Source organism: Delphinapterus leucas, chromosome 3, assembly GCF_059928025.1.
Source record: "Delphinapterus leucas isolate spDelLeu-1000000601 "Yukka" chromosome 3, BTC_Dleu_Yukka2, whole genome shotgun sequence".
In the NCBI taxonomy this organism is placed as follows: Eukaryota; Metazoa; Chordata; class Mammalia; order Artiodactyla; family Monodontidae; genus Delphinapterus; species Delphinapterus leucas.
Genome location: NC_143131.1, coordinates 96,565,127 through 96,588,250, shown reverse-complemented (window position 1 = coordinate 96,588,250; position 23,124 = coordinate 96,565,127). Strand labels below are relative to the sequence as shown.

The window sequence follows — 23,124 nt, the reverse complement described above, 5'->3', positions numbered from 1 at the left end:
CTATGAAACATTTAGAGAAGAGCTAACACCCATCCTTCTCAAACCCTTCCAAAAAATTGTAGAGGAAGGAACACTCCCAAACTCATTCTATGAGGTCACCATCACCCTGATACCAAAACCAGACAAAGATACTACAAAAAAAGAAAATTCCAGACCAATATCACTGATGAATATAGATGCAAAAATCCTCAACAAAATACTAGCAAACAGAATCCAACAACACATTAAAAGGATCATACACCATGATCAGTTTATCCTAGGGATGCAAGGATTCTTCAATATACGCACATCAATCAATGTGATACACCATATTAACAAACTGAAGAATAAAAACCATATGATCGTCTCAATAGATGCAGAAAAAGCTTTTGACAAAATTCAACACCCATTTATTGTAAAAACTCTTCAGAAAGTGGGCATAGAGGGAACCTACCTCAACATAATAAAGGCCATATATGACAAGCCCACAGCAAACATCATTCCCAATGTTGAAAAACTGACAGTATTTCCTCTAAGATCAGGAACAAGACAAGGATGCCCACTCTCACCCCTATTATTCAACATAATGTTGGAAGTCCTAGCCACGGCAATCAGAGAAGAAAAAGAAATAAAAGGAATCCAAACTGGAAAAGAAGATGTAAAACTGTCACTGTTTCAGATGACATTATACTATACACAGAGAGTCCCAAAGATGCCACCAGAAAACTACTAGAGCTAATCAATGAATTTGGTAAAGTTGCAGGATACAAAATTAATGCACAGAAATCTCTTGCATTCCTATACACTAATGATGAAAAATCTGAAAGAGAAATTAAGGAAACACTCCCATTACCATTGCAACAAAAAGAATAAAACACCTAGGAATAAACCTACCTAGGGAGAGAAAAACCTGTATGCAGAAAACTATAAGACACTGATGAAAGAAATCAATGATGATACAAACAGATGGAGAGATATACCATGTTCCTGGATTGGAAGAATCAATATTGTGAAAATGACTATACTACCCAAAGCAATCAACAGATTCAATGCAATCCCTATCAAATTACCAATGGCATTTTTTACAGAACTAGAACAAAAAATTGCACAATTTGTATGGAAACACAAAAGGCCCTGAATAGCCAAAGCAATCTTGAGAACGAAAAATGGAGCTGAAGGAATCAGGCTCCCTGACTTCAGACTATACTACAAAGCTACAGTCATCAAGACAATATGGTACTGGCACAAAAACAGAGATATAGATCAATGGAACAGGATAGAAAGACCAGAGATAAACCCACGCACCTATGGTCAACTAATCTGTGACAAAGGAGGCAAGTATATACAATGGAGAAAAGACAGTCTCTTCAATAAGTTGTGCTGGGAAAACTGGACAGCTACATGTAAAAGAACGAAATTAGAACACTCCCTAACACCATACACAAAAATAAACTTAAAATGGATTAGAGACTTAAATGTAAGACTGGATACTATAAAACTCTTAGAGGAAAACATAGGAATAACACTCTTTGACATAAATTCCAGCAAGATCTTTTTTGATCCACCTCCTAGAGTAATGGAAATAAAAACAAAAATAAACAAATGGGACCTACTGAAACTTAAAAGCTTTTGCACAGCAAAGGAAACTACAAACAAGATGAAAAGACAGCTTTCAGAATGGGAGAAAATATTGCAAATGAATCAATGGACAAAGGATCAATTTCTAAAATATATAAACAGCTCATGCAGCTCAATATTAAAAAAACAAACAACCCAATCCAAAAATAGGCAGAAGACCTAAATAGACATTTCTCCAAAGAAGACATAGCAGATGGCCAAGAAGCACATGAAAAGCTGCTCAACATCACTAATTATTAGAGAAATGCAAATCAGAACTGCAATGAGGAGCTTCCCTGGTGGCGCAGTGGTTGAGAGTCTGCCTGCCGATGCAGGGGACGTGGGTTCGTGCCCTGGTCCGGGAAGATCCCACATGCCGCAGAGTGGCTAGGTCCATGAGCCATGGCCGCTGAGCCTGCGCGTCCGGAGCCTGTGCTCCGCAACGGGAGAGGCCACAACAGTGAGAGGCCCACATACCGTCAAACAAAAAAAAAAACTACAATGAGGTATCACCTCACACCAGTTAGAATGGGCATAATCAGAAAATCTACAAACAACAAATGATGGAGAGGGTGTAGAGAAAAGGGAACCCTCTTGCACTATTGGTGGGAATGTAAATTGATACAGCCGCTATGGAGAACAGTATGGACATTCCTTAAAAAACTAAAAATAGAATTTCCATATGACCCAGCAATCCCACTACTGGGCATATACCCAGAGAAAACCACAATTGAAAAAGACACATGCACCCTAATGTTCATTGCAGCACTATTTACAATAGCCAGGTCATGGAAGCAACCTAAATGCCCATCGACAGATGAATGGATAAAGAAGATGTGGTACATATATGCAATGGAATATTACTCAGCCATTAAAAGGAATGAAATTGGGTCATTTGTAGAGACGTGGATGAATCTAGAGACTGTCATACAGAGTGAAGTAAGTCAGAAAGAGAAAAACAAATATCGTATATTAACGTATATATGTGGAACCTAGAAAAATGGTACAGATGAACTGGTTTTCAGGGCAGAAACTGAGACAGAAATGCAGAGAACAAATGTATGGACACCCAGGGGGGAAAGCGGCAGGGGTGGAGGTGGTGGTGTGATGAATTGGGAGATTGGGATTGACATATATACACTAATATGTATAAAATGGATAACTAATAAGAATATGCTGTATAAAAACAAATAAAACAAAAAAATATAGAATCAATGATAAAAAGAAATAACTAAATGGTAAAAGAGAGGATAAGCTTACCATCTTAGCTTCAAAAACATTAGTAATATGTTTTCATCACTGTTTCCAGATATGGTAATCTTAGCCATTTTAGTTGCATTAAGAGGTAAATGATTGATATTGATAGTATAGTCTATTCAATTAAGGACATACAGGGTGAATCTAATTGTTTTATGGGAATGCAATTTCTTTCCATATTGACTCTCAGCACAGAGTTAATTTGGAATACAACCAAATGCTTTCAAAAACAGTTATAGATGACACTAACCATGTGTAGATGCTACTTTATAAAAGAGAGATATAAACAATTTTGTAGGTATAGAGTATACGGAAAGGACTATGAAGACAACTGAAATTTACTGTATGTGTATAAAGTTTATGTATATGCAAAGAGTCATATAATGAACATATACACACACACCATAAACTCCTTGAGAACGAGAACACTCCCAGGTGTTTTCTCTGCAGAGCACAGAGGTTAAAGGCATGGGCTTTGCGGTTAGAGAAACCTGGAACTGACTCTCATCTCTGACCTTTAATAACTGTGAGACCTTGAATAACTTACCTAATGCTTCTATGCCTCAGTTTCCTCAATAGAAAATAGAAAAAAATAACAACTATACTCATATGATTATTTTGAAGATTGAGTAAGATGATATATGTATAGAACTTACACTACCAGGCAGATAAATCCTAAGTACTCAGTGAATGGTAAATACAGTATTATTGTTATTATCCTCATTATCCTCATCTTCAGACTAGACCCAGGTAACTGGAATGCAATCACAGTTCTGCCTCAATCAAGCAAATGACCTTGGGTGAGTCAATTAACTTTTCAATACTTCATTCTGCTGATCTATATAATGATGTCCAATCCAGGGGAGGAAGAGCAGAGGTGCTGCAGAATGGCTGGACTATGTGATGGTGGGCATTTTATAGGATGTTTGCAAAGGGCAGAGTGGGTGGCATGGAACTGGGGCAGTAAGAGGCTGCTGCATCAGTGCTTCCCAGAAAGTACAATTTCACAAACAGGTAAAAAAGGATTTTTTTTTTTTTAAGTTTCTGTGGCACCAAGAGAGGTCTGTCAACTTTTTATTCTGCCAACCTTTTAATCAACAAAAACCAAATATCTACCTACCATCTCCCTCCTTTCATAAGAGGGAAAATTTACAACCAACATAATAGAAAGAACACAATCTTAGACTCTCCATCAAAGTGAATAAATTTAGCCTGTAAAGAAGATCTGGCCAGTGGAGATCAGCATTTCAAATGGCAATATACTCTGAATGAGCGAGTGTAGGGAAGGGAGGAAGGAAGCCAAAACTTGAGCCTTGGAAACACTTGGGAGGGGAGATGAGAGAGAGGCCAGCAAAGAGCAGCAGAAACAGCAGCTCTGAGCATCAGAGGGATGGCAGGAGGCAGGAACAGAGCGGGAGAAAGGACCCCTGGCTTGGAGTGAAAAAGTGAGGTCTGTGTCAAAATATGGTATTAAATCTAAACATTTAAACACCTAAATCAAATAAAATCAATTTGGCTTTATCATGCCATTCTGAAAGCACTACCTAATTACTCTAAATAAAATATTAGAACCATAACTTACAGTTGAAATAATCAGATTTGCCCATCCATAAGTTTATTTTTCCATATTACTATTTACTCAAAACAGCAAAAGAATATCAGCTATAATAGATACAATATCAGCTATTAGTATTATATGTAATATCAGCTATATTATATGTAACATAATATATAATATTTATAGTATATAATATAGCATATTCTTATCATTAAAGCCATAGACTACTGATTACAAGTACTTTAAAATTTAGTCTAGGTAGAAATAAATGAAAATAACCTAAAATCTAATAGTAGGGAAATATTACATATATACACCTTGTAAGGTGATATGATAAAATATTAGGCAACCCTTAAAAATCTTGTTTTCAAAAATGATTTAATGATTTGTGAAAATGCTCTTGATATAGTATGAAGTAGAAAGGGTATTACACATTTCTGTGTAATTCTCTTTTAGGAATATTTATAATAATAAAAGTCTGGAAAAAGAAAACATACCAAAAAGATAAAATTGATCAACTCTGGTATTACAGATAATTTAATATTCCTTATATTTTTCTGTATTTTACACACTTTCCACAATAAACATGCATTACTTTTATAATTAAGGGAAAAAATTATAATTAACTTAACAAACTACTTACCCTTGGGAGTTTAGGATTGAAGTAGTTAATTACTCCAAACTCAAAATAAGATGCAAAACCTTCATTGAGCCAGATATTGTTCCACCAATTCATGGTAACCAAGTTTCCAAACCACTTTTGGAGTTGGGAAAAAAAAATTCTTAAATTCAATTTAAGAAATATTTATTGTAATTGCATGTGAAATAAATGTAAGGTCAAAGACAAAATTAAATGCGTTTTGCTATCAGTGATAAACTTGAAAACAGGACTCCAAAATGACGTTGTTGTTTTAACATGAAGAGATGTCAGTCATGCATTTCTTCTAAAATAATCATTTCACATCCAATGATTGAAAGCAATTTTTGTTTTAAAATTGTGATGTTAAAAAATAAGGTAAGCTAGAGTAGCAGTTCTTAAATTGTCCACTTTGCCCCAAAGTTAAGTTAAATCAGAAGTCCTGAAAGTTTACTTAGCACCTACTAATTACAGAATCTTATACCTCTAAACAGACTACATTAGGATCTTGCTGTAAGCAATGATTGTGTTTTCAGGACATGATTTGATCTGCACCATGTAAAAATCACTCAAGTATTCATATGTTCTGCAAAGTGGTACAGCTATAGTTATTTTCTATTTGAGCTTAACAGAAAGAAACTGTCAAACAGATGATAAATAGAATCAGGAAAGAAAAACACAATAATTTCCAAAACCAACAAATCCACGTCCTGGTATTTAACCAAATTCTTATATAACAACTGTGATGTACTAACAGCAGCCTGTATTCCAAAACAATGTGTCATTTAGGCTATAATAAAAAATGACACTTTGGGTGACTGATCAAAACTTGTGAAAGCATGTGTTGACTGTGTAACAGGGTGTTATTCAATCCCTGTAAATCACTCTTCTCCAAAACTGCTTAGGGGTCCATATAACAAAAAGATAACAATATCATAGCTTAGATGACTTATTTCTTGACAAACTCGATTTATAAAGGTCAAAATGCAGATGTGAGAAACTCCATCAAATCAAATAACTAAACTTCAAAAATCACAGCATAAAAGCATATAGATCTAATGAAATAAGTCCTGTTTACATCACCTTTGGGGATGCAGCTCAAGGATTAATTACTGCTCACCTCACTGACACTAGTATATTGACTATAATCCTTTAACTTGTAACTTCTCTCAAAAAAAAAAGTTTGTAATAATCTGCTAATGAAATGTGGATATCTTCCAGTGACTTTTTTGAATATCTCTATTTTAAGATGGAATGGAAAGCAAATAATCATAGCTCTGCTTGGCTTACTTTTCCTGAAGAGAACTTTGTGGAACACAGTTACTCTTTGGATATAAATATATGACCTGCAAATGTTCTTTAAGTTCTCATCACTGTGATTTATCACCAATAGTTCAAATCCACCCAGGATCTGATTACACAGATCCTTCCTGGTTTTCTTTCAGCGACCCACTTTTCAAATAATTTTTAAAATTTGGTGTACAGCAGGGTTTGGGGGGGTCGCTACTTTTGGTACAGAAGCTGGAGAATATTTTCATGTGAAATAAGAAAGAACGTTTTACCACATGCCTGATGTCCAATCTCGTGGGAGACAATATAGGAGATCACAGTCTTTTTTTCTGTTAGTTTATCATTTGGTTGCAGCAACAATAATGACTCATCAAACATCAACAGTCCCCAGTTCTCCATTGCACGGTTGTCAAAAGTAGGCAAAGCAATTATATCTAAGTGGATTTAAATGGAGGGAAAAATGAAATCATCTCTTCCTCAAAATTTGAGACTTCCAGATACAAACATCTCAAAATGAAATCATAAAATTACTGAAAGAAAAATGCAAGTAAATATTTATAATTTAAGGGGAAAGAAGGCTTTAAAGACATACCAAAGACAGAGCCAGAAAATAAACTGTTTTGACTATATGAAAATTAAATACTTTTGATAAAGGACCTATATTCAAAATATACAAAGAACCCTTGAAACTCAACAATAAGAAAATAACTTTACAAAATTAGCAAAAGATCTAAATAGACACTTCACTAAAGAGATACAAATGGCAAATAAACAGATGAAAACATGCTCAACATCATATGTCATTAGGAATTTTCAAATTAAAATGACAATGAGATACCACGACACACCAATTCAAAACAAAACACCAAATGCTGGAGAAGATGTGGAACAACAAAGACTCTCATTCATTGCTGGTGGGAATGCAAAATGGTACAGCCACTTCAGAAGACAATTTGGCAGTTTCTTGTAAAGCTAAACATAGGCTGACTATACAGTCTAGCAACTGAGATCCTAGGTATTTACCCAAATGAGTCAGAAACTTATGTCAGAAATATGCACATGAATATTTATAGCAGTCTTATTCATAACTGCCAAAACTTGGAAGCAATCAAGATGTCTTTTAATAGGTGAATGGATAAAGAAACTGTAGTACAGCCATACAACAGAATACTATTTAGTGATAAAAAGAAATGAGCTGGGCTTCCCTGGTGGCGCAGTGGTTGAGAGTCCGCCTGCCGATGCAGGGGACACGGGTTTGTGCCCCGGTCCGGGAAGATCCCACGTGCCGCGGAGCGGCTGGGCCAGTGAGCCATGGCCGCTGAGCCTGCGTGTCCGGAGCCTGTGCTCCGCAACGGGAGAAGCCACAGCAGTGAGAGGCCCGCGTACCGCAAAAAGAAAAAAAAAAAAAGAAATGAGCTATCAAGCTATGAAAGGACACGGAGAAAACTTAAATGCATGTCACTAAGTGAAAGGAGCCAGTCTGAAAAAGCCACACATGGTATGATTCCAGTTAGTATATAACAGTATGGAAAAGGCAAAACTATAGAGACAGTAAAAGATCAGTAGTTATCAGGGACGTGGGGAAAAGAGGGAGAATGAATAGGTAGAGCACAGGGGATTTTTTATGACAGTGAAACTATCCGTATGATACTGTAATGGTAGAGACCTGTCATTACTATATACATTTGTCAAAACTCACAGAACTGTACAACACAAAGAGTGAACTCTAATGTAAACTATGGACTTTAGTTAATAAAAATGTATCAATACAGGTTCATCAATTGTAATTTAAAAAAAAGCCACACCAATGTCAGACGTTAACAATAGAAGAAACTGGGGTTGGGGACAAGGGGAGGGATAGGAGGTATATGAGGACTCTCTACACTTTGGGCACAATTTTTCTGTAAACCTAAAACTGCTCTAAAAAATAAAGTCTATTTAAAATCAATTTTTTTTTTTTTTTTTTTGCGGTACACGGACCTCTCACTGTTGTGGCCCCTGCCGTTGCGGAGCACAGGCTCCGGATGCACAGGCTCAGCGGCCATGGCTCACGGGCCCAGCCACTCCGCGGCATGTGGGATCCTCCTGGACCGGGGCACGAACCCGTGTCCCCTGCATCGGCAGGCGGACTCTCAACCACTGCGCCACCAGGGAAGCCCAGCTCATTTCTTTTTATCACTAAATAGTATTCTGTTGTATCAAATATTTTAGTTCACCAAAAAACACCACAAAAAATTTGAAAGGCAAAACACGGACTGGGAAAAATATTTGCAGCATATATCATAACTAGACAATATTTTTTCAATATTTAAAGAACTCTGACGAATCAAAAAGAAAAAATAAAAATATGAACAACTCATGAAGGAAATCATTCGAACAGCCAAAAATCTTATTTAAAATGTTCAGCTTCTTTGTATCAAAAACAAAAATTAAAACAATGATATAACTTAATCTTTCAAATGTATGAGAAGATTAATAATTAGTATTGCCTAGAATTAATAATTAAATATAGGAAAACTGTCACATAGCCTTTTGGCAAGGGTGTGAACTGGTACAATTTTTCTGGAGCAATCCAGCAAAATGCTTCGTGACCTTTAAAAATGTTCCTACCCTTTCCACTTTTGGAATTTCTACTAAGGCAAGTAGCATGGATATTTGTAAAAATTTCCTTATGTTTTCTTTAGTGTTTTAAAAGCAGCACCCACCCAAAAAGGTAAAATCAGTCCAAATGTTCAACCACTGAGGATTAAATAAATTATTCTGTCAAACTGATATGTAGGCATCCTATGTCTTAAAAATGACAATAAAAAAGAATAGTTATCTGGATCATGTTGCTATATACTGTTAACTTAAAAAAAAAAAAGGCCAAAGAATAGTATCAATTCCATGGTATCATTTTTGTTAAAAACAAAGGAAGGTGGAGATTGAGACAAAGACAGACACTGGAAATATATACACCAAAATGTTACCCATGATTATCTCTACATGGTAGCAAAACAGGAGATTTTGCTTCTCTTTTTTGTGCTTTTCCCTATCTTTCCACATTTTCGACAGTGGGATCATTATTACTTCTAAAACTAGAACAAGTCTTAAAAGTTTCTTTTGCTAATGTACGAAATATCATTCCTATAGTCCATGCTACATTTGCCTAATGAATGCTTTATGCTGCGCTATGCTCAGTAATTTTAGTTGACTTTACACTTGGTTGAAGTTGACAGTACATAGTAAAGCGTATCCAGGTAGTGGATACACAGCCTCCACCAGGTAATGCTCTTTTATCTTTGGGTATACTTAGTTGCCTCAGCCTAGGTCTCCCATTCTTCTACCTATCCTTTCCTCCACCAGCACCCATCCTACCCAGCAACCCACCCACTTTCCTCACAAAAGACTGCTCTACTCCGCTCAAGCCAATCCCTTTGGCTCTCTACAACCACTGAGTCGTTCTCTGCTGGAGCTGTTTGCTATCCCAGGAAATCCTCTGCTCAGTCTATGAATGCCACCAATACTTGTGGTCCAATCTAACCAACTTTAAGAAGCCATTTATAACTAACCCTGATGACTATTTTAAAAAAATTGTTTTTTCTTTACTTCAGATGCATACAACTGGAGTAAGCAAAATTCTTGTTTCTTCACACATGACCCTGTTTTATTTTATTTTAATGATGAATTCATTATTTTAAAATAATAATACAAAACCCATGACTCTACCACTTACCCTTTAGAACAGGGGTTGGCAAATTTTTTCCATAAAGGGCCAGATTAGTAGATAGTTTCAGCTTTGTGGGCTATATGTTTTCTGTAACACATTTAGCTCAGGCATACCAGCACAAAAGTAGCCACACACACTATGTAAGCAAATGAGCACGTTGTGGTGCAATAAAACTATGGACCCTGAAATACGAATTTTATATAAAATTCTCATGTATCACAAAATATTATTCCCTTGATTTTTTTTTTTTTTTTTTTGAGGTACACGGGCCTCTCACTGTTGTGGCCTCTCCCGTTGCGGAGCACAGGCTCCGGACGCGCAGGCTCAGCGGCCATGGCTCACGGGCCCAGCCGCTCCGTGGCATGCGGGATCCTCCCGGACCGGGGCACGAACCCGTGTCCCCTGCATCGGCAGGCGGACTCTCAACCACTGGGCCACAAGGGAAGCCCTATTCCTTTGATTTTTTTGCAACCATTTAAAATTGTAAAAACCAATCTTAGCTCATGGACCATACAAAAATAGGCGGTGGGCCAGATTTGATTGCTTGCCTGTGCCTAATTTAGATTATTATTAATAACTTGTATTCTGATTTCCAGACTGGCAGCATCAGCACCACCAGGGAGCTTATCAGAAATAAAAATTCTGGGACCAACCCCAGACCTACTGAATCAGAAACTCTGGGGTCAGGAGCAGCAATCTGTGGTTTAACCAGCCTTGCAAGTGATTCCAGTGTATGGTAACATTTGGGAACAGCTGACTTACATCTTCCTCTGTGCTCCTTCTCAACTCAACCTTTGGCTTATTCTTCCAGAGATTCACCACTATCCTGAACTTGGTGTTTATCATTCCATTGTTTAAGAAAAACCAAGGGAATATATATATTGTTGCTAATATTATATATAATATTGCCTAAATATTATATTGTTTAGGTTTCTTTTGTTTTTAAACTTTAGAAAGAGTGTTTCATTTTCATTGCTGGATAGTTTCCCGTTGTGTGAATGAACCACACTGTATCTATCCATTCTCCTATCGGTGACCATTTTGGTTGCTTTCAGTTTGGGGCTAGTACGAAAAGTGTGGCTATGAACATTCTTGCACATGTCTTCTGGCACATATATGCCCAAATTCCTCTTGGGGTATATCTAGCAATGGAATTACTGAGTTTTAAGGTATTCTAATGATCAACATTGTAAGATAACAAATAAGTTTCAAAGTTGTAACAACTGATACTCCCTTCAACAACGTCACTTTCTATTGGCATTTGTCAGAATGCCTACTCTTTGACAACTGAGTGGTATGAAATGGTGCCTCACTGTGGCCTTGGATATTCATTTCTCAGATTGCTTAATGAGGCTAAGTATCACTCCATAAGTTTATTAGTCATATCTATTTCCTTTTCTGTAAAACATCTATTCATATATCTTTTGCTTGTTTTTTTATATTGTATTTTTCTTATTTATTTGTAGGTGTTCTTTATATATTTGGGCTACTCCCATTACCAGTTATCAATCCTTTTTCTTTTAAGAGTTTTGTTTTACCCAGTACGTTATCTCATACTTAGCAATTTGTTGCTTTTGCTTTTAACATGTAGAAGCTATCTCCCTAACTGAGCTACTTGAACAGAGCCTCAGCCATCTACTTCTTCTGCATTCACAGAGCACCTAGGAAAGTAATAGGTGATTCTCATTTACTCAGTAGCTTCTAATTGATTATGGTCATTATTTCATTGCTTTATGATTTATATTGTACTTGAGTTTTACTACTACAAAAATACAGATCATGCTGGGATGTACAATACATATCATTAGCCTGATATAGTTACAAGTTAAGAGTAAAATAAAAACTTAAAAGGGAAGTTGCCATTTTAAAAGTTTGCAAATCTCAAATGCCCATATTTATTCCTAAAAGCATCATGATGCCACTTTTTCTTTCAAAACTTACAACAACCCAAACAGCCAACTCTATCATCTCTGTAATATTTTGATATTTCAGTCCACTTCTGACTTTAAACAGAATGAATTAAAATGATAGTAACACCAGAAAAAAAAATGTTGTTCTAAAGAAAAAAACTCTAATTTGAAAAGATACATGCACCCCAATGTTCATAGCAGCACTATTCACAATAGTCAAGACATGGATACAACCTAAATATCCATCAACAGACGAATGTGTGTGTGTGTGTATATATATATATATATAAAATGAAATATTACTCATCCATAAAAAAATGAAATAATGCCATTTGCAGCAATATGATGGACCTAGAGATTGTCATACTAAGCGAAGTAAGTCTGACAGAGAAAGACAACTGTCATATATGTGGAATCTAAAATATTGATACAAATGAACTTATTTAAAAAACAGAAATAGACTCACAGACAGAAAACAAACTTATGGTTACCAAAGGGGTAAGGGGGAAAGGGGTAAATTAGGAATTTGGGGTAAACAGATACACACTGCTATATATAAAATAGATATAGGGCAAGGACCTACTGTATAGCACAGGGAACTATATTCAATATCTTGTAATAACCTATAATGGAAAAGAATCTGAAAAAGAACAGATATGTATCTAACTGAATCACTTTGCTGTACACCTGAAACACTGTAAATCAACTATACTTAAATAAAAAAAGCAGAAAGAAAGAAAAAAATGCTATTCTATGTAATAGATATATACACATCGTTTAGATTCTGAGGCTTAGAATTCAACTGAGCAAGCCTCAAGAAGGTAAGCTAAAAGAACACCATGGAAGAAATAAATAAAAAGGCTTTTCACCTGACTCACTGAGAGTAAAGGGTAAGGAGTATGTGGGAAGTGCTGATAGGAAAGGTTTGGCTTTCTTGCTTTTTTTGTGTGTTTGTTTGTTCTTGTTTTTAAATGACTCAACCAAAAGTTAAAGTAATTAGGAAACATTAGTTTATCTTTCTCTTAAAGATCCAGTAATAGAGAAACTCCTTATTTTATTTATTTTTTTTTGCGGTACACGGGCCTCTCACCGTTGTGGCCTCTCCCACTGCGGAGCACAGGCTCTGGACGCACAGGCTCAGCCGCCATGGCTCATGGGCCCAGCCGCTCCGCGGCATGTGGGATCTTCCCGGACTGGGGCACGAGCCCGTGTCCCCTGCATCGGCAGGCGGACTCTCAACCACTGTGCCACCAGCGAAGCCTGAAACTCCTTATTTTAATCATCTATCAAAATGCGGTTTTGACTAAGCACCACCTGCATGTGTGCTCACAGAGCAACATTGGCTGAGATGCTATGAAAGATACAGAAAAAGTGCCAATATAACCCTGACTTCCAAGAGTTGGTAATCTAGCCACAATTTACATGGAATTACTGAACTCATTGCATGTATTTATTCCTCCGCCCCCCCCCAAAAAAAAATGTTTACTGTTTACCACTCTGAGAGAAGCACTGTCATAGGCTCTGAGAGTACTTAAAAAAGGACAGTCCAGATCCTGACCCGCAACTTGCCCTCGACCTACTGGGGGAGATGATTAGGATCTATTAGGTCAAGAGCTTGAATGCAGGGGTGCACAGGATGCTGTAGAAGCATGAGAGATGGAGTCAGGGAAAGCTTCATGGAGGAGGGGGCACTGAGTTGAGAAATATAAGAATCAACCTGTTGGGTAAAAGGTATGGCAGGATGTGCAAACTGCACGTGCAAGAGCCTGAAGGAGAGGAGAGGAAGATGAAAGTGTAGGAGAGGATAGAGATGGTGTTAGAGCATCCCTCCTACTCTGAGAAACTGTGAAAAGCCCCAAGAGGTTGGCAAAAGATGCACTGTTACAAAGACAGGGTGTGGAATTTGGACTTTATCTTCAAATGGGAAGCCACAGAGAGGTTTTAGAGGATAGTAACATGATCAGATTTTGCTTTGGAAAAATCCCTCTGGCCTCAGTGTGGAAGATGGATTGGAGGAGATAAGAGCGAAAGTGGTGAAACTAAGTGAGAGCTGTTGTGGTCAAGCTGTTGGTGATGTAAACTAGGGAGAATGAGGGGGATGGGAAGAAGTGGATGGATGTGGAGATAATAAGGAGGTGACTAATTGGATGGAGGAGATGCTTTGACAGAACAGGATATCAAGAATAACTCTGGACTTCTCCTTATCTAAATAAAGACAAATGGAAATTTGCTTGCCTAGACAAGGGTTATCTTAAGATCTTCCAGCCACAAAAGTGCCAGAACTTGGTCTCCATGCCCAGATTCCTGCTGCCTCCAACTTTCTAAATGACGGGTATCACCTCTGGGATCCGTGAGGGGGCCAAGGCTAGTCCCCATTCCTTCACTCCCCATCCCTCCTCAGCAGAAGGCTTGAGCTGCAGAGCCCCTGGCTTCCCAGTGTTCAAGAGGCTTGAGCTTCCCAATTTTTACTCCCCACTTTCCTTCTACTATATGCCAGTAAAGGCCACACATACTTTTCCCCAAGACTTCAACTAACTAACCTGTCAGAGGAACAAAACACACTTACATGATACCCTTAATTTTGATAGAAAAAACATGGAACAACTTTCTGAGCTGAGTGGCTCACATAATTTTAAGGACATTCCATACAGATCTATGAGAAATAAAATGTTTACATATCCCTTCGAGGATCATATTATGTTCACACATGATCCCAATTTTATACAACAAAAATTCACAGATGGGACCCCCAGGTCCTAACCCAATGACTCACAGCTAAAGAATATTTTTTGAAAAACCAACAAAACCTTACTAAAGTGAACTGGAGTAACTCACACAAGCGGCTAAAAGGATGCAGAACACTGCATTGCACACTCACGTTATGAGAGGAAAGGACAGAATGCAAGAGAGAAGACAGGGTCTGGAGGGTGTAAGTTGCCAGTGAGTACCCAGGAGGAATCTAAAGCCAGGTAGCTCTCCGAGCACTTACTGGTCACATGGAATGATGCAGAGAAAGAACAGACAGGCCCCTGTGTGTTTAGGAAGGTGTAGGACATAATGATGGGAAGCCAGCGGGGCTAACTCCAAAACAGCAAAAATAGCAAAGTGCCAATGGGTCCTTGGAGGCCCGTCTAGATACCTTTTGATCTCAACCCAGGGCCCCCATAATAGGAAATCAAATACATTGTAAGGGAAGATGCCTCACCTGTTTTTGGAAGAGGGTAACTAATATTAAATAAATCCTCCAGAAAAGAGAAGATGGGACCTGTGATGTTCAAAGCAAAGTCTGCATTTCCAGCTGCGATGGCTTCTTTCCGGGCCCAGATGCGTATCTAAACAGAAACAATTAAGCAGTGATTAGGAAAAGCAGTAGTGATTTTTGGAAAGTGGCAGCCTGCTTGCTCCAGTTCCCTGATGCTCTGAAGCCAAAGGCTTACCTTTTCAGAGGAAGCTGCATAATAAAACGTTTGAACGTGTCCACACAATGAGAAAAGCCCAGAAGGCTATTCACTAAGTTGAGAACAGTGGTTCCTCAGAAAGTGTGTTATTTCACTCTTTTGCAATAACATGTAAAATTTTGTAGTTCAAAAATAATCCTGGGAGAGACGAGGGGAAGATGGCGGAAGAGTAAGACGCGGAGATCACCTTCCTCCACACTGATACACCAGAAATACATCTACACGTGGAACAACTCCTACAGAACGCCTACTGAACGCTGGCAGAAGACCTCAGACCTTCCAAAAGGCAAGAAACCCCCCCACGTACCTTGGTAGGGCAAAAGAAAAAGGAATAAACAGAGACAAAAGGATAGGGACGGGACCTGCACCAGTGGGAGGGAGCTGTGAAGGAGGAAAGTTTTCCACACACTAGGAAGCCCCTTCGTGGGCGGAGACTGCAGGTGGCGGACGGGGGAGAGCTTCGCAGCCGCGGAGGAGAGCACAGCAACAGGGGCGCGAAGGGCAAAGCGGGGAAATTCCCGCACAGAGGATCAGGGCCGACCGGCACTCACCAGCCCGAGAGGCTTGTCTGCTCACCCGCCGGGGCGGGCGGGGCTGGGAGCTGAGGCTTGGACTTCGGTCGGAGCGCAGGGATCGGACTGCGGTTGGCGGCGTGAGCACAGCCTGCAGGGGGTTAGTGCACCACGGCTGGCCAGGAGGGAGTCCGGGGAAAAGTCTGGACCTGCCGAAGACGCAAGAGACTTTTTCTTCCCTCTTTGTTTCCTGGTGCGCGAGGAGAGGGGATCAAGAGCACTGCTTACAGGAGCTCCAGAGACTGGCGCGAGCCGCGGCTAAAAGCGCGGACCCAGAGACGGGCATGAGACGCTAAGGCTGCTGCTGCCGCCACCAAGAAGCCTGTGTGCGAGCACAGGTCACTGTCCACACCCTGCTTCCGGGGAGCCTGTGCAGCCCGCCACTGCCAGGGTCCCGGGAGCCAGGGACAACTTCCCAAGAGACCGCACAGCACGGCACGCCTCAGGCAGGTGCAACGTCACGCCGGCCTCTGCCGCAGCAGGCCCGCCCCGCATTCCATGCCCCTCCCTACCCCCCGGCCTGAGTGAGCCAGAGCCCCCGAATCAGTGGCTCCTTTAACCCCGTCCTGTCTGAGCGAGGAACAGACGCCCTCCGGCGACCTACACGCAGAGGCAGGGCCGGATCCAAAGCTGAGCCCCTGGGAGCTGTGAGAACAAAGAAGAGAAAGGGAAATCTCTCCCAGCAGCCTCAGGAGCAGCGGACTAAAGCTTCACAATCACCTTGATGTACCCTGCATCTGTGGAATACATGAATAGACAACCAATCATCCCAAATTAAGGAGGTGGACTTTGAGAGCAAGATTTATGATTTTTCCCCCTTTTCCTCTTTTTGTGAGTGTGTATGTGTATCCTTCTGTGTTAGATTTTGTCTGTATAGCTTTGCTTCCACCATTTGTCCTAGGGTTCTATCCGTCCGTTTCTTTAAAAATTTTTTTTCTTAATAATTATTTTTTATTTTAATAAATTTATTATGTTTTATCTTATTTTATTTTACTTTATCTTCTTTCTTTATTTCTTTTTTCCTTCCTTCACTCCTTCCTTCCTTCCTTCCTCCCTCCCTCCCTTCCTCCTTTCTTTCTTTCTTTCTACTTCTACTAATTCTTTCTTTCTACTTTTTCTCCCTTTTATTCTGAGCCGTGTGGATGAAACGTTCTTTGTGCTACAGCCAGGAGTCAGTGCTGTGCCTCTGAGGTGGGAGAGCCAACTTCAGGACACTGGTCCACAAGAGACCTCCCAGCTCCACATAATATCAAACGGCAAAAATCTCCCAGAGATCTGCATCTCAACACTAGCAGCCAGCTTCACTCAACGAGCAGCAAGCTACACTGCTGGACATCCTATGCCAAACAACTAGCAAGACAGGAACACAGCCCTACCCATTAGCAGAGAGGCTGCCTAAAATCATAATAAGTCCACAGACACCCCAAAACACACCACCAGACGTGGACCTGCCCACCAGAAAGACAAGATCCAGCCTCAACCACCAGAACACAGGCACTACTCCCCTCCACCAGGAAGCCTACACAACCCACTGAACCAACCTTAGCCACTGAGGACAGACACCAAAAACAACGGGAACTACAAACCTGCAGCCTGCAAAAAGGAGACCCCAAACACAGTAAGATAAGCAAAATGAGAAGACAGAGAAACACACAGCAGATGAAGGAGCAAGATAAAAACCCACCAGACCTAACAAATGAAGAGGAAATAGGCAGTCTACCTGAAAAAGAATTCAGAATAATGATAGTAAAGATGATCCAAAATCTTGGAAATAGAATGGACAAAATGCAAGAAACATTTAACAAGAACCTAGAAGAACTAAAGATGAAACAAACAACAATGAACAACACAATAAATGAAATTAAAACTTCTCTAGATGGGATCAATATCAGAATAACTGAGGCAGAAGAACGGATAAGTGACCTGGAAGATAAAATAGTGGAAATAACTACTGCAGAGCAGAATAAAGAAAAAAGAATGAAAAGAACTGAGGACAGTCTCAGAGACCTCTGGGACAACATTAAACGCACCAACATTCGAATTCTAGGGGTTCCAGAAGAAGAAGAGAAAAAGAAAGGGACTGAGAATATATTTGAAGAGATTATAGTTGAAAACTTCCCTAATATGGGAAAGGAAATACTTAATCAAGTCCAGGAAGCACAGAGACTCCCATACAGGATAAATCCAAGGAGAAATATGCCAAGACACATATTATTCAAACCGTCAAAAATTAAATACAAGGAAAACATATTAAAAGCAGCAAGGGAAAAACAACAAATAACACACAAGGGAATCCCCATAAGGTTAACAGCTGATCTTTCAGCAGAAACTCTGCAAGCCAGAAGGGACTGGCAGGACATATTTAAAGTGATGAAGGAGAAAAACCTGCAACCAAGATTACTCTACCCAGCAACGATCTCATTCAGATTTGATGGAGAAATTAAAACCTTTACAGACAAGCAAAAGCTGAGAGAGTTCAGCACCACCAAACCAGCTTTACAACAAATGCTAAAGGAACTTCTCTAGGCAAGAAACAAAAGACAAGTAAAAGACCTACAATAACGAACCCAAAACAATTAAGAAAATGGGAATAGGAACATATATATCAATATTTACCTTAAATGTAAATTGACTAAATGCTCCTACCAAAAGACACAGATTGGCTGAATGGATACAAAAACAAGACCCATATATATGCTGTCTACAAGAGACCCACTTCAGACCTAGAGACACATACAGATTGAAAGTAAGGGGATGGAAAAAGATATTCCATGCAAATGGAAACCAAAAGAAAGCTGGAGTAGCAGTTCTCACATGAGACAAAATAGACTTTAAAATAAAGACTATTAGAAGAGACAAAGAAGGACACACTACATAATGATCAAGGGATCAATCCAAGAATAAGATATAACAATTGTAAATATTTATGCACCCAACATAGGAGCACCTCAATACAAAAGGCAAATGCTAACAGCCATAAAAGGGGAAATCGACAGTAACACAATCATAGTAGGGGACTTTAACACCCCACTTTCACCAATGAACAGATCATCCAAAATGAAAATAAATAAGGAAACACAAGCTTTAAATGATATATTAAATAAGATGGACTTAATTGATATTTATAGGACATTCCACCCAAAAACAATAGAACACACTTTCTTCTCAAGTGCTCATGGAACATTCTCCAGGATAGATCATATCTTGGGTCACAAATCAAGCCTTGGTAAATTTAAGAAAATTGAAATTGTATCAAGTATCTTTTCCGACCACAAGGCTATGAAATTAGATATCAATTACAGTGAAAGAGCTGTAAAAAATACAAACACATGGAGGCTAAACAATACACTACTTAATAACGAAGTGATCACTGAAGAAATCAAAGAGGAAATAAAAAAATACCTAGAAACAAATGACAATGGAGACACGATGACCCAAAATCTATGGGATGCAACAAAAGCAGCTCTAAGAGGGAAGTTTATAGCGATACAATCCTACCTTAAGAAACAGGAAACATCTCGAATAAAAACCTAACCTTGCGCCTAAAGCAATCAGAGAAAGAAGAACAAAAAACCCCCAAAGTTAGCAGAAGGAAAGAAATCATAAAGATCAGATCAGAAATAAATGAAAAAGAAATGAAGGAAACGATAGCAAAGATCAATAAAACTAAATGCTGGTTCTTTGAGAAGCTAAACAAAATTGAAAAACCATTAGCCAGACTCATCAAGAAAAAAAGGGAGAAGACTCAAATCAATAGAATTAGAAATGAAAAAGGAGAAGTAACAACTGACACTGCAGAAATACAAAAGATCATGAGAGATTACTACAACCAACTCTATGCCAATAAAATGGACAACCTGGAAGAAATGGACAAATTCTTAGAAATGCACAACCTGCCAAGACTGAATCAGGAAGAAATAGAAAATATGAAGGGACCAATCACAAGCACTGAAATTGAAACTGTGATTAAAAATCTTCCAACAAACAAAAGCCCAGGACCAGATGGCTTCACAGGCGAATTCTATCAAACATTTAGAGAAGAGCTAACACCTATCCTTCTCAAACTCTTCCAAAATATAGCAGAGGGAGGAACACTCCCAAACTCATTCTACGAGGCCACCATCACCTTGATACCAAAACCAGACAAGGATGTCACAAAGAAAGAAACCTACAGGCCAATATCCCTGATGAACATAGATGCAAAAATCCTCAACAAAATTCTAGGAAACAGAATCCAACAGCACATTAAAAGGATCATACACCATGATCAAGTGGGGTTTATTCCAGGAATGCAAGGATTCTTCAATATATGCAAATCAATCAATGTGATACACCATATTAACAAATTGAAGGAGAAAAACCATATGATCATCTCAATAGATGCAGAAAAAGCTTTTGACAAAATTCAACACCGATTTATGATAAAAACCCTGCGGAAAGTAGGCATAGAGGGAACTTTCCTCAACATAATAAAGGCCATATATGACAAACCCACAGCCAACATCGTCCTCAATGGTGAAAAAGTGAAAGCATTTCCACTAAGATCAGGAGCAAGACACAGTTGCCCACTCTCACCACTCATATTCAACATAGATTTGGAAGTTTTAGCCACAGCAATCAAAGAAGAAAAGGAAATAAAAGGAATCCAAATCGGAAAAGAAGAAGGAAAGCTGTCACTGTTTGCAGATGACATGATACTATACATAGAGAATCCTAAAGATGCTACCAGAAAACTACTAGAGCTAGTCAATGAATATGGTAAAGTAGCAGGATACAAAATTAATGCACAGAAATCTCTTGCATTCCTATACACTAATGATGAAAAATCTGAAAGTGAAATCAAGAAAACACTCCCATTTACCATTGTAACAAAAAGAATAAAATATCTAGGAATAAACCTACCTAAGGAGACAAAAGACCTGTATGCAGAAAATTATAAGACACTGATGAAAGAAATTAAAGATGATACAAATAGATGGAGAGATATACCATGTTCTTGGATTGGAAGAATCAACATTGTGAAAATGACTCTACTACCCAAAGCAATCTACAGATTCAACACCATCCCTATCAAACTACCACTGGCATTTTTCACAGAACTAGAACAAAAAATTGCACAATTTGTATGGAAACACAAAAGGCCCTGAATAGCCAAAGCAATCTTGAGAACGAAAAATGGAGCTGAAGGAATCAGGCTCCCTGACTTCAGACTATACTACAAAGCTACAGTCATCAAGACAGTATGGTACTGGCACAAAAACAGAAAGATAGATCAATGGAACAGGATAGAAAGCCCAGAGATAAACCCACACACATATGGTCACCTTATCTTTGATAAAGCAGGCAGGAATGTACAGTGGAGAAAGGACAGCCTCTTCAATAAGTGGTGCTGGGAACACTGGACAGGTACATGTAAAAGTATGACATTAGATCACTCCCTAACACCATACACAAAAATAAACTCAAAATGGATTAAAGACCTAAATGTAAGGCCAGAAACTATCAAACTCTTAGAGGAAAACATAGGCAGAACACTCTATGACATAAATCACAGCAAGATCCTTTTTGACCCACCTCCTAGAGAAATGGAAATAAAAACAAAAATAAACAAATGGGACCTAATGAAACTTCAAAGCTTTTGCACAGCAAAGGAAACCATAAACAAGACCAAAAGACAACCCTCAGAATGGGAGAAAATATTTGCAAATGAAGCAACTGAAAAAGGATTAATCTCCAAAATTTATAAGCAGCTCATGCAGCTCAATAACAAAAAAACAAACAACCCAATCCAAAAATGGGCAGAAGACCTAAATAGACATTTCTCCAAAGAAGATAGACAGACTGCCAACAAACACATGAAAGAATGCTCAACATCATTAATCATTAGAGAAATGCAAATCGAAACTACAATGAGATATCACCTCACACCAGTCAGGATGGCCATCTTCAAAAAATCTTGAAACAATAAATGCTGGAGAGGGTGTGGAGAAAAGGGAACCCTCTTGCACTGCTAGTGGGAATGTGAATTGGTACAGCCACTATGGAGAACAGTATGGAGGTTCCTTAAAAAACTACAAATAGAACTACCATATGACCCAGCAATCCCAGTACGAGGCATATACCCTGAGAAAACCATAATTCAAAAAGAGTCATTACCAAAATGTTCATTACAGCTCTATTTACAATAGCCCAGAGATGGAAACAACCTAAGTGTCCATCATCGGATGAATGGATAAAGAAGATGTGGCACATATATACAATGGAATATTACTCAGCCATAAAAAGAAATGAAACTGAGCTATTTGTAATGAGGTGGATAGACCTAGAGCCTGTCATACAGAGTGAAGTAAGTCAGAAAGAGAAAGACAAATACCGTATGCTAACACATATAAATGGAATTTAAGAAAAAAAAATGTCATGAAGAACCTAGGGGTAAGACAGGAATAAAGACACAGACCTACTAGAGAATGGACTTGAGGATATGGGGAGGGGGAATGGTAAGCTGTGACAAAGTGAGAGAGTGGCATGGACATATATACACTACCAAACGTAAGGTAGATAGCTAGTGGGAAGCAGCCGCATAGCACAGGGAGATCAGCTCGGTGCCTTGTGACCACCTAGAGGGGTGGGATAGGGAGGGTGGGAGGGAGGGAGACACAAGAGGGAAGAGATATGGGAACATATGTATATGTATAACTGATTCACTTTGTTATAAAGCAGAAACTAACACACCATTGTAAAGCAATTATACTCCAATAAAGATGTAAAAAAAAATAATAATAATCCTGGGAATGGTATCTACCCCCACAGAAAATGTCGATTCTATGCTGGAATAGACAAAGGGTCCCTTGGATCCTTGTTTCCCTTTTCAGGACATATTTCCAACGATTCAAACCAGAATTGGGCAGTTAATAGGGGTTAAACAGTATAGAACATATTAAGCAAATTTGAATCATGCAAATTTAAAATGGTTTGTTAAAGAAAACATTAATAGTCCCATCTTATTTTCCAAATTTGAAAAAAGGTTAATTTCCTTAATTTTAAAAAGTGCATCAAAAGTCTTATGACTTTATAGTTGTTGAAGCAAGTGAATTATATTCTCTGTTTATGACATTCCTCGTTAGTACGTGAAAAGAA

General features: G+C 38.7%; 1 protein-coding gene across 1 annotated transcript in view; it reads right to left on the bottom strand.

Annotated features, from left to right (window-relative positions):
* LVRN (laeverin) overlaps nt 1–23,124 on the bottom strand; it is a 95,158-nt gene that overhangs the window by 38,244 nt on the left and 33,790 nt on the right. Inside the window, exons 4-6 of the mRNA XM_089909189.1 lie at nt 15,163–15,289; nt 6,604–6,772; nt 5,055–5,193 (exon numbers count right to left, since the gene is read on the bottom strand). Of these exons, the coding sequence (XP_089765315.1) occupies nt 5,055–5,193; nt 6,604–6,772; nt 15,163–15,289 (435 nt within the window). The remainder of the gene's footprint in view (nt 1–5,054; nt 5,194–6,603; nt 6,773–15,162; nt 15,290–23,124) is intronic.